The sequence below is a fragment of the Schistocerca nitens genome, chromosome 8 (genome assembly GCF_023898315.1).
Source record: "Schistocerca nitens isolate TAMUIC-IGC-003100 chromosome 8, iqSchNite1.1, whole genome shotgun sequence".
Classification (NCBI taxonomy): Eukaryota; Metazoa; Arthropoda; class Insecta; order Orthoptera; family Acrididae; genus Schistocerca; species Schistocerca nitens.
The window spans coordinates 123,094,164-123,107,192 of NC_064621.1; the positions used below are offsets into that span (position 1 = coordinate 123,094,164).

General features: G+C 40.0%; 1 protein-coding gene across 1 annotated transcript in view; it reads right to left on the minus strand.

Moving 5' to 3' along the window:
- LOC126198865 (E3 ubiquitin-protein ligase SHPRH) overlaps positions 1-13,029 on the minus strand; it is a 259,483-nt gene that overhangs the window by 155,923 nt on the left and 90,531 nt on the right. Inside the window, exon 6 of the mRNA XM_049935462.1 lies at positions 2,858-2,973. Coding sequence (XP_049791419.1) covers positions 2,858-2,973 — 116 coding nt within the window. The remainder of the gene's footprint in view (positions 1-2,857; positions 2,974-13,029) is intronic.

Below are 13,029 nucleotides of genomic sequence, written 5' to 3' on the forward strand. Positions count from 1 at the left end.
TTGACTATTGTGCTCATATTTGTTTCATGTTTATCCCTTTTTTGCCGATATATGTTTCATCCTCTATGAGTAGGAAGATGATCTTCCAAATTTTTTTATTCTTGTATTGTTATACACACTGTGGGATAGTGTGTGATTAACAATCACATTTCTTCCAGGTGGTGATATTAGCCATTGCAATACCATTGTAAAACCAGTGAAAAGGTGCCGCCATGGTGTTCAGCAAAGATGTAGGCGATATGTGTTGATCTGAAGAGCATTCCAGTGCTTCCTGTGCAACTGGCATTGTGTCCAGAGATTCATCTGCTGCCAACGAGAGTTCCAGTTTTATCTGAAGTAACAAATTAGTTCTTTGTTTTGTTTGTTTCTTGTCATTTTTCCCTTTTTGTCACTTTGCTGTTTTCCTTCGTGTAATTTTTCCGGTTGTAGGTCTGAGTAAGAAAATGGTCAAACATGTTATCAGCTCTGTGTCTTAGTCTCTTCTATCCACTGACCAGTATCTGACTGTACATCAGTCATGTTTGGAGGAAGAAGGTGTGGGGGTGGGTCTTCCTCTCTTGTGCAGTTGGCTGGATATGAAGTGCCTCCTGCTGGCTCTGCAAGAATGGAAGTCAAGAGGGGGCAGATATACCTCTTGCACATAATTTGTCATTATGATTGTATCCTCTCGGTTTATAGCAGGAGGTAAATTTGGTTCTGAAAAAGTTGAGGTATGTGGGGTGACAGCTCAAATTTTGCATAATCTGTCATGTTGACTGGATGCTTGCACTCACATTTTTCCTTATCTCGGGATATGAGAGGTGGTCCATCATTTTATATTCTTGTTATTTCTTTTCTTTTATAATTACTGGGCAAATTGGTGAACGTAGGGGAAGGCATTCCATACAGTTTACACAGAAAGGTGATTGTCTACAAGGATGACCTTCAGGAAGTGATCTACGACTGTCTCTGCATTTTGGGTCTGCTGTCTAGCAGGATGAGCTGTGACCAAAATGCGAGCACCGAAAACATCTCACGGGCGGTGGGAACTAAGGTTTCGTATCACACTTTTACATCATAACTAACTATTTCTTGGAAGGCATGTCCTTCAAAAACTAAGATAAAAGCACCTTTACATACTTGCTGATCTTTTGAACCTTTCTGTACATATCTGACAAAATGTATGCATCCTCATGCTATATTTGCTCGTAGTTCTTCATCTGTCTGGGGTGCAATATCTCTGTGAATGATAACTTCTTGTGCCACATTCAAAGTTTTATGTGGAGTAACAGTCACTGGTGTGTGTGACATGCTCAAGATTGTGCAGCAGAGATGGTTTCAATCAATAGTGGCCTAATTCAGTTTTTTTCCAGTGTGTCTACTTTTCCATATTTACCTTCTATTTATTCAATAAAAACACTGGTTTCGCCAATGTGGAAGTATCTCCTTCATTTCTAATGTACACCAGATATTGAATAAACAGTTTAATTCCCGGTGTTTTGACCTGACCGTCTTCCCACGGGGAAGCCAGGGGACGAAGAGCAGATGAATAGTAAATGTCCTTACTGAAATATCGATACTTATCTGTTGAAACAGCCAGATCAGTAAGGCCATTGTGTGGATTTAGTTTGATGCACTTCATATCTGAATTCTCCACCCTCATGTCACTTGCCTGGGCTTCCCCTGCTGGTGCATTCAGCTTTAGCAAAGGCCATCTGGCATGAGGCTGTTGTCGGGAGTCACGATATCCCAAGGAGATGGGAACCTACTCTTTGGCACCCTTGGGGAGCTGGTAGCTCAGGCATCAGAAGTATGATCCATATATGGTCAGTGGACTCTACGAGAAGGTTCATAATGACCCCACTATGTCAGGTTGGCTACAGTGTTGTTGAGATGCCTGATCTTGCACAGAGAGTAGACACTGCTTAAGCCAATCTTAACCAATTGTTCCACAGCACAGAAAAAGTTTCATAAAGATTTGAAATTATGGTGTAACAGTGTTCTCATTCTCAAATGCCAAATGAATATAATCTGAATATTTTCATGGGTTTGGTTACACTGCCTTGAGACATACACACAATTTCTAACTGTATTATCTTACTGTGTTAAACATTTTTAAATTTGGTCAATACAGTAATTAGATCAAGTAAATAGGCAATCTGCAACTATAACCACACGCCATGAACCAGGTAAGTCATTTAGTAATATAGATGTCTGAGTGGCAATGTTTTTATGACTGTAGATAGTTCTGGCCTGGAATCACAGATTTATACTTCAAGCTCTTATTCACACTACTTGCGAAACTTGATGCATAAATCAGTTACAGCATTTGCAATCTCTCTCTCTCTCTCTCTCTCTCTCTCTCTCTCCCCCCCCCCCCCCCCCAATCCATTTTCCCCTTGTCTAATTCATGGATGGAATAGGGTGGATATCATGCTTGATCTGAACAAATGTAGATGCAGTGTGGGAATTGATACACGGAAGAAAATTTAATAAAATGATATATCGGTGTTTAGTGTTGGAACAAAGTATTCTGTAGAAGCATCTATAAGTCAAGGGAGAAGCTCCGGTATGGATGTATGAAAGAACAACGAGAACAAAGCTCTGCACATCTATCCACACTCACAGCATTAGACAATTAAGAAATAAGGTTGGAAACAATTCAAGAAGACAAAGGACTCTGTACTACAAGCTGAGTATCTATGGGATATTATACTTAACCAGCAGTAGATTGGTAATTTTTTTTTTTGCAACCTTCTGTTTGTCTTTTTGCTGACCAAGATTCATTTTGGAGATAACTTACACCTACAATATTATTATTGTTATTTGACTTCAGATGAAAGCTACTCAATTTTTAGAACAATAACAACTGAATTACCTGTAAACCAGAACACTGAAACTTTTGTCACTGATGTGTTTACCAACTTCTTCAACCCACTGGCAGCTAATAGAGGCTGGTGCTACAATCAATGTAGCTCCTGATTTAAGTGGTTCCTGAAAAAATAAAAATAAAATAAAAAAATTAAAAAATATAGCAAGAAACATCAACCTTCAAAACTCTTCCAATAACATTTTTTTCCTATTTTTACCAGAGATAGGTTATCTGCACCAATGTAGTGAACACTGAGTTTCTTGATAAATACTCTGTCTATTATGCAAAAAAATGCCTTGTAAAAAGAAATACAGTTAATTAACAGAAAACGGTGGCCATATTGTCCTCCACATAACAGACTATTACATAAATTGAAGCAAATATTTTAATCTGATATTATTCAAAATAAGTCATAAATTATATTTTCTGCTACATGTTGGTACACAACATTGTAGCATTCAAACATTTGTGCTGCATATGGGAACAATGCCATTGGACACAGCACAGCAAGAAAATTGTTTTCTCGCTTTAAGGAGGATCATTTTTACATTAGTGACTCTCCACATTCAGGAAGACCATTATTTAAGTTATTTAATCCACATCAGTGTACTCAAGAGCTGGCAAATGTGATAAACAGTCCTCATCCCTCCATCATACCACATTAGCATGCAAAGGGGAGGTGAAAAATCAGCTGTATGGGTGCTGCATGCTCTAAGCCAAAATAAAAAAAATTATCAGCTGGCCATATGTGCATCCCTGCCTGCTTGTCATCTGCTGGATTGTGAACAACACTGACCATTCCTATCTTGTATCATTATTGGTGACAAGAAATGGTGTCTTTATGCTGACATTAGGAAAAGAAAGGAATGGCTGAGCCCAAACAAAGCAGCAACTCTCTGTACAAACACCTGCACACATCCACAAAAGATGTTTTTCATCTGGTGGAACAGTGATGGTGGGGTGTACTACGAATTGTTTCCATGAGGTGTAACCATCACTGCTGACATTTATTGTTAACAACTGAGATGCTGAGATGTCTTGTAGACACAATCCAAGAACAATGACCAGGAAGACTGTGTGAAGTGATTCTACTCCACCATAATGCCCGTCTACATTCTGCTAGACTGACAAAAAGCAATATATATAAGTTGGCTTGGGAAGTCATTTCACACCCATGTTATTCACCCAATCTTGGGGCCTCAGATTTTCACCTTTTCCACACACTATCGAACAACCTTCATGTAACTTTCTTTATGGATGAAAATGCGCTTCGAATGTGTCTCAATGAGTTCATTGTCTCAAAACCACGATTCCTACAGTTGCAGAATCAAAAAGTTACCCCAGTACTGGCAGACTGTTGTAAACAATGATGGAGAAAATATTACTGATGACTAAACTTATGGGAAAATGCTACAAACTCCCGCACCAGCTCAATACAAGGAACGCAATGCACGTGAATAAAAGTATCTGTTACTGTTACTGTTCACTTTGTCATTAAGACTAATATCTACAAGGGTAATCCCAAAAGTAAGGTCTCCTATTTTTTTATAAGTACATAGACCTGTTTATTTCTACAATGGTTTACATCAGTTTACAGCTTGAACATTTAGCTATTTTTTGACATAATCACCATTTCTGTCGATGCATTTTTGTAGACGCTGTGGCAGTTTTTGTATGCCCATGTCATACCAGCTTGCCGCCATGCTGTTCAGAAAGTTATGAATCTCTTCTTTCACCTCATCGTTGGAGCTGAATCGCTTTCTGGCCAAATGTTCTTTTAATTTAGCGAACAGGTGATAGTCACTGGGCACCAAGTCAGGACTATAGGGTGGGTGGGTGATTATGTTCCACTGAAACTGTTGCAGGAGAGCAACGGTTTGCCAAGCGATGTGTGGGCGATGTCATGGAGAATGTTAACACCCTTGCTCAACATTCCTCTTCTCCGGTTCTGAATTGCCCGTTTTGAGTTTTTTCAGAGTCTCACAGTACCTGTCAGCGTTAATTGTGGTCTCAGTGGGCATAAAGTCAACCAACAATACCCCTTTCCAATCCCAAAAAATGGTTGTCATGACTTTCCCGGCAGACTGTGTTTGTTTGAATTTCCGCGGCTTTGGGGAAGAAGAATGCCGCCACTGGCGTGATTGTTGCTTGGGCTCAGGCGTAAAGTTGTATGCCCAAGTTTCGTCACCCATGACAATAGAGTCCAGAAAGATGTCCTGTTCGGCTGCAAGGCGGTGAAAAAATGGGCGGGAAGCATCAACTCGTTGCCGCATGTGGTCCTCAGTCAGGATGTGTGGCATCCGTCTTGTGCACACCTTCCGGTAGTTCAATGTTTCCGTTAAAATTCTGTGAGCTGTGATTCGGGAAACCTCAGGAACCAATATGCAGAGATCATCCAGGGTGGTCTGCCGGTCTTCACGCATGCTTTGCTCAACCTTCAACACTGTCTCCTCAGAAATTGATGGTTTCCCGCTCCTTTGTTTGTCGTGAATTTCGGTCCGACCAGCTGCAAACTTTCTACACCACTTACGAACATTTTTGACATCCATGCATGACTCACCATACACAGGGTGTATACGTGGACAAGGAAAAAAAAAGTTCCCGGATTTTTCCCGGATTTCCTGGTTAAAAATACATTTTCTCCCAGGTGAAAATACACTTTTTCTGTGTTAAGTGACAGTATAGTCTTCCTCGGCACTGTAAAACTCATCAATTCTTTGAATGTTTATGGTTTTATATACCAACGTAGAATTTTCCGGCACTTTAGAACACGAAACTCAGGGGGGGAAAAACACGTTTGAAAGACCTTTGATGTGCAGCAACATGTACGCAGGTATAAATTTGAATTCCACCAACCACCGCATGTCACTTTCCGAAGCACTGAAATCTAGACTGTGATGCGCTTTTGTAAGCCAGTCATAGCTCATGTCACGTGATCTCGCCAGCTGATGACATCATAGGACACTTGATGTAGCCAGCCAATAGCATGATCAATAAGAAAAGTTACTGGTTTAAATTAATATACATAGCATTCACATGTAATATTGGTCTCTAAGATTAATAAGCTGGAGGAGAAGCTAAGTGTCCACATATAATGTTGATCTTTTTTGCGCGTGTTACACTTTAAGATACATCACATAAATGTGCTAGTAAAATTTTTAATAACGACGTAAATGTCTGATCTTCTAAATGGTCGTCTGAGTTGATTTTTAAATGAGAGTCAAACGCTTTGCGATTTAAGAAATTCATCGTACATTCTCGCACATAGTTCATCTTGTGTAAAAGGAAATTTGGTTTGAATGTAACGCTTTTCAAACCACCATTTGCAATATTTTCTTGTGACCTGTTAGAAATAGGTTCGTTTCAGCAGTTGGAAGAGAGCGCCAGATAATAGGCGTCACCGTGCTTACGCAGCTACAATGACGCAGGAAGCCCATATGTTCGAACGTGTAAAACATTAAAAGATATTACATTATGTCATAAAAGAAACAAGACATCAGAGAATACTTCAAGAGCATCAGAATTTTGTGTACCACACTAAAATGCATAATTCGGCTTAAAATGCACATTCATATGCCCAGATTCGTATGTAAATTTTCTTGGAGTACCAGTACTGTATTATCTCATGTTTGGTTCTTTATTATAGCATAATGCCATACGTGCACTTGAAATGCAGCGAACAGTTGAAACTAGCCAATAGTGTGAAATTAAACACTTCGTTTCAAATAAAGCAGAAAAGATTAATGAAAGCCAAATCTCTTTAGCAAACCGACAAAAATAACGTCATTGTTCTGCAAGGCGATTAATGCTTGACTGTGAACAAGGCGCAAATAAAATCTAAAACTAAATTTTAGCCTTCCGTAATTATGCGAACGTATTTTAATTCATTTGATAACTCCCAGCCGCAAAAATCCGTTTGTTACCATGTAACGTGAGAGCGATGACCGGAGAGGAAACAACCAAATCACTGAACGTACACACAGGTCACGTGGAGACGACCCATCTCCCCACCACAACTCAGACTGCTCTGGGCATCAGCGCCAGATTTACTATATTCCCGAACCGGGGCAATATTAAGTAGTGGCGTCCAGCCATACTTCTGTAACCAGAAGCGAAAGAAGGTACTACTCATACGCGACTCAACTGCGCATGCGCAAGAGCCCGGCCACAGCTGCTCAAACGAATCTAATTTCAACAGTTGTCAAGTCACGCTCATCGGAGGCAATTTGTTGTTGTGAAGCATTGCATTGTCTTCCTAAAGCCTTTGACACACTTTGCTGTTGGCAGACACTTGTATGAGCACTGTGTTTTGTTGTTGTATACGGCGCATTTCCTTTGCAATTTCTATTCGCATTTTTTTCCCCCTCTCGTTCATGTTTTGTTGCTGCAGTATTATTCTGCAATAGCGGGATACAGTAATATCCTTTGTTAGAGTATTGGTTCTTACCAGTCAAAATCACAAAAATTTAACTGAAAACTAAAACAATGAAAAATTCCTGGAATTCTAAACAATTCCCGGGTTTTTCCCGGTTTTCTCCCGGATGTCCCGGGTCGTATACACCCTGCATACACTTACGTCAACTGGCGATGGATTTCTGTCAGCGCAGTGCCCTTTGAGTTCAAAACCCGAATAATTTCGCGCAATTCGCACTTGGAGGTGACATCCAACGGGAGGTCCATTCTCAATGGCTGCCAAGCCAAGACTAAGCGCCTCAGCACGGGGGCGTGCGCATGTTTACACACAGCGCGTGGAGCACTCTTCATAACAGTGTGATCAACTGCCACACAAACATGGTTCTGTACTTGTAAAAAAATAGGAAACCTTACTTTTGGGATTACCCTCGTACTTCACTACTACAATTGGGATGCACCTGTAACTAGTTTTATTTCCTTCTCAAATCAGTTAGCAAGTACACGCACACACATAAACATATCAAAATGTTAAGTGCATGTTACCATGAGAGACCAAAATCAGAGGAGGTCGACTTTCTCTGATGAATGTCTACACACACCAAATATGACAGTGAAAGACAGAATATCTGGTTATATCTTTATAGATCGTTCATGGAAAGCCTCGTCACAGTTAAATATGAAGCTCAGCTGAAAGGGCATGTGTGTGTGTGTGTGTGTGTGTGTGTGTGTGTGTGTGCGCGTGTGGTAGGGGTGGGCAGTGTGCATGTGTGTGGGTGCGTGCATTACTTCCTGTACAGTCGACAAAATGTAGCTGTCCAAGTGCATATACACCAGCTCAAAAAAGGATTCATCAGAATATGTCAAAAATCTACCTCAGTTGCAAAATGTTGCTGGTCTTTACCCAGGCTTCAGCTAGAGTAATCTAGCCTTCCTGAGAAGCATGAAATAAACTAATAGATGCCAAAATAAGGCACGGTTGAACATAAAAAGCTAAAGTACCATGGCACCATGTCAAGCTACATTACTTAGCAGAGGAACAGCCCCAGCCCCACTTTGTGGAAAGCGGTCAGTTAGCCATGGACGCTACATTGGAACTGACTGTTGGACACGGATGTGTACCGAGCAAGACGGAGGATCACGTGCACGTGCGCATGGAAAGCCAAAGGTGCCTACCATCGGCTGTCTTTATGTTACGTACTGGGAACTTACCTATAATGTTAAACCGTAAATTTGTGAGAGAACAAGGCACTACGTAGATAGAATCCCCATGAGTGTTGACTGTAAACCGAGACCTTATTAACTGATAAGAAATTTACTCAGTCATTAAGTTCAGCTTGTTAGAATAAAACGACATATGATCACCGCTACGTTGTACAGTTCCGCACGATCTCATGTGGGGGTGAACAAGGTTATAGGTCCTTAACGCGAGAACTTCTCAGGGTTAGAAGAAGGTGGGAATAAAATAATTTCCATTATACATGGAGTAATAAGTCAATTTGTTAATGTGAAATTTGACTAATGTTGTTATGTTATGCCACTACATTAATACGCATTTATGATTGACTGGGTGTGTAAAGCTTAGGGCATCATTTATGACTTTATGCACAGATGGTCAACATTCTGTTTACGAAACCTGTAATAACTTAACTAAACATACACTAACTATAAATATAACATGTATGACCGTCCACTATATGTAGTCACAAGGGTGATGTGGAAAAAAAAAACTGTTAATTGAAAAGGTTAATTATTAGTTAGTTGGTTCAAGACCTCTATGCATTTAAATAGGATATGCCACCCTAATTGTTGAAATATACACTCTAGTGTATCAGATATTACCTATTTAGGATATTGCCTATACAGCTATTAACTATTGAGGATGAGGATTATTGCGAGTGTGGTGGAATTCTCAAATAGACTACCAAGGAATAAGGACCTAATATTTAAAGTAGAGTGCGTCAGGGCATACAACGCCACTGCCAACACACTTATATACTATTGACCGACAAAGGCCAAGCTAATGATAGGAACATGAGCTGTATTCTTCCCTTCTGAATAGGAACATAAATTAAGGATATGGTCTAATAGTGAGCAAAGAATAAGTGTCTCACATAGGTTAATAGCATAAATCAGAACCTAATATTTAAAGTAGGGTGTGACTGGGCATACAACGCCCTCATCATCACGCTTATGTGACCAACATAGGTCAAGCATTTACAAAATATAGTCTGCAAACTAACCTTTCATAGGAATAATCTCTTAAAGGTTACATTGTATGCAGCGTGGCTACACGGATAACACTATAGTTTTCATTAAAAAAGATGCTTTAGAGCAACAAGGTCAAAGTTATCTGCCTATGGAAGAATACTTTAAACCATATTGCATAAATATTAAACTTAGCTTAAATTGGTGTCAAAAAGTATTGGCCAGGTTGAATTAAAGGCGGGCATAAGGCTTAATGCCTATGGGTAGAAAGAAAAGGCAATGTGTGCCAGCATCGTTAGTAGGTTTGACTACCATATTGTCAGTTATGTTGGAACTAGAACTACAGGGTCCGGCATAAAAAACTCCCCGATTACAAAGTAACGTGCAGCGGACAGTAGAAGGAGCAGAGTGGTGGAGGGCGCGTCGTTAAGTAGCTGCCTACGTGCCGTTTTCAGTGTACGCCATGGCGTGGTCTGGTGAACATCGTGCCTTCGTAGTGGAAGATTTTATTCGAAATGGCGAATCGCCTATTAATACTCAACGTGCTTTTCGCGTTCGCTTTGCGCTCGGACGACGGGACCCTGTTCCCGATAAGAAAACAATTTATTCTTGGGTTGCTAACTTTCGTGAGACAGGTTCCGCATTAAAAAGGAAACCACCTGGACGACCACGGACTGCAACAGGCCCCGGAAATGTTGATGGAGTTAGAGCTTCAGTTCAACAATCTCCTCGACGATCCGCTAAAAAGCATGCGGCAGCATTACGGATATCTGATCGAAGTGTGAGAAGAATCTTGCATCGAGATCTTAAAATGCATCCTTACAAAATTGTAACTACGCAGGAACTGAGTGAACGAGACTGTGGTGTCCGTGTAAGTTTGTGCCAAGACCTTCTTCGGAACATTCGTCCCAACGATATTGTGATTTTTTCTTATGAAGCACACTTTCACCTTGCCGGAACAGTGAGCAGCCAAAATTGCGGGTACTGGTGTGAACACAATCCCCAAGAACTTCATCAACGACCACTTCATAGCCCTAAAGTAACAGTATGGTGTGCTGTTTACAATTCCGGAGTGATCGGTCCTTACTTTTTCGAAGAAAATGACAGGAATTTAACCGTCAACAGTGAACGCTATTGTGCCATGCTCCGCGACTTTCTCCAACCGCAACTAAGGGAGCTTTTTGGTGAAATAGAGAACGTGTGGTTCCAGCAAGATGGTGCTACAGCCCACACAGCGCGGCAGTCACTGGCATTGGTGAAGGAAATGTTTCTTGGACATGTGATCTCGTTGCGTGGAGACATTGGCTGGCCCCCACGATCGCCGGACTTAACGTCCTGTGATTTCTTTCTTTGGGGCTATTTAAAAGCAAAAGTTTATGAACAACGTCCACAATCTTTACGAGCCCTGAAAGAAGCAATTACACAAGAGGTTGAAGCTATTCCACCTGAAATGACTCAAAGAGTAATGAATAACTTCAGGGAAAGACTCAATCAGTGTGTCGACAGTGCAGGAAGCCATTTAAGGGATGTTTTATTTAAAAAGTAAGACCATAAGAGTATTTTCTAAAATGGCATAATATGTACTTTTATTTAGTATAAATAAAATTGTTCTACCTTATTTGGTTTTGTTTTTATTAGCTTTCCTTAAAGGGGAGGTTTTTCTGCCGGACCTTGTATATTTACCGTAAGGAATAATAATTAAACCGTAGTATTGAATGTTACCAAAAGTCGTGGTGAATTTCTAAGTCTTAAGTGTCGATGTTTCAGGAATGGATATGCAGTGACAAGGTTCAAAAGTTAGTGTGATGCTCTAGCTACTGCTGTTCTTAACTGTTAGTAGTAAACTAATCATTCACAGAATGGGTTAACGTCTACATTCAAGTTGCATATAGTGATTTGGAAACTTAAAATGTATGTAACAGTACTAAGTATCATAGTAGCATCACAAGCTAGTGTATTATGTATAGGACTATGAGTTCAAAGTTATGGTAGCAAAAGGTCTTTAACAAAATCAAAGTAATAGCTTATACATTCTGGGCAAATAAGCGGGCATTCATAGGATGTAAGTTTGTGGTGACCGAAAAAGAATACGGTGGACAAAACAATGGATGGCACCTTTGAAAAAGTTCTTATTTCTCAGCAGCACCTGGTCGTTTAGAAGGTTATCTTTATCGAAAAGTATATGTTTGAAAATTTGCATCTCCTCTAGAATATCTAGTCTAGTGCCTTTTATCTCGCAGTGTAACAGCTCAGTACTAGTTGGAGGATTGGGTGCGTGGGCCATTTGGACGAGGTGCTTGGCAAAAATCAAAAGCCTTATTTTGGCATGTATTAGTTTATTTCATGCTTCTGAAGAAGGCTAGATTACTCTAGCTGAAACCTAGGTAAAGACCAATAACATTTCGCAACTGAGGCAGATTTTTGACATATTAATTTATCACAGTTGCTGACAGGGCTGCAACATGTTAAAAATTCTTAGATTCATCAGAAACCTAGCAAAGTTTTCATTATTTTTTGTGTGCCTGTTGGTGACCCAACACTTCTTCTATCGAGTGATCTGTTACCTTTAGTCCTACAAGGTTTTTCTTTGCAAGACAAATCATCATCTTCACAACAAAATGTTTGTCTGGCCTAATATGAGTGAAAACTTGAGCATAAAGAAGCTCCCTGGTTATCTTACCAAAACTACTTCAGCATCAACATGATCAGGAATTTCACTTTCATTGCTGGATAAAGGCTGCCTCTAGAGTTTACCATGTGTTTACAGTCTTCTTCTAAATGCATGCAAGCTGCTTCTGCATATTCTCTAACACCATCTACCCACATTCCATTAGGTTGTCGTTTTGACCTTTCCTTATCTCTTGGAACTACGGTAACAGCTACCGTCCATTCATCTGCCTACACATCTCATCCAACAGTTTCATTTCCACTACAACAAAACAAAGTTATCCAACTTCAGCTTGTTTACTGATCAGTTTGTTTCCTGTCTCTCCTACGAATTTTCAATACACATCTCTCAGTTGGTAGTTCAGAAGCCATTAGTTTCTGAATGGTTTTCATAATTAAAGCCCATATCGGAGTGCCGTAACAGAAAACTAGTAATACAAATTGATTGTAAGGTTCCCTCACACACAGAGTGGGAGCTTTGCTTTGAAAACTACTTTTATCTTAAATCTTACTACAAGCAGCCCAGACTATCTTTATTTCTGCATCCCCCCCTTTTCAGTCCACACAGAGGCAGTAAACTGTTCAGCATTCATACACCCTTATCAGCCCAGTTTTGGAAACAGTCACGAGGAAATCTCATCAGATGATGTTCCTGGTCCTCAACACCCACACAAATGAATATAAACTAATAATGACATGACTTAAATACCCTACATACAAAAACTCTTCAACTGGCTAGAACTCTGCTGTTAACTTGAAATTCCTTCTCTTCAGTCTTTGATTGTACACATGCAAATGGTCCACTATCATCAGTAAAATGAAGATATTTCAGTTAAAGTTCTGTAACAGGCATTTATTATTTATTTCCTCAGTTTCAGGATCTGGAAACCTCT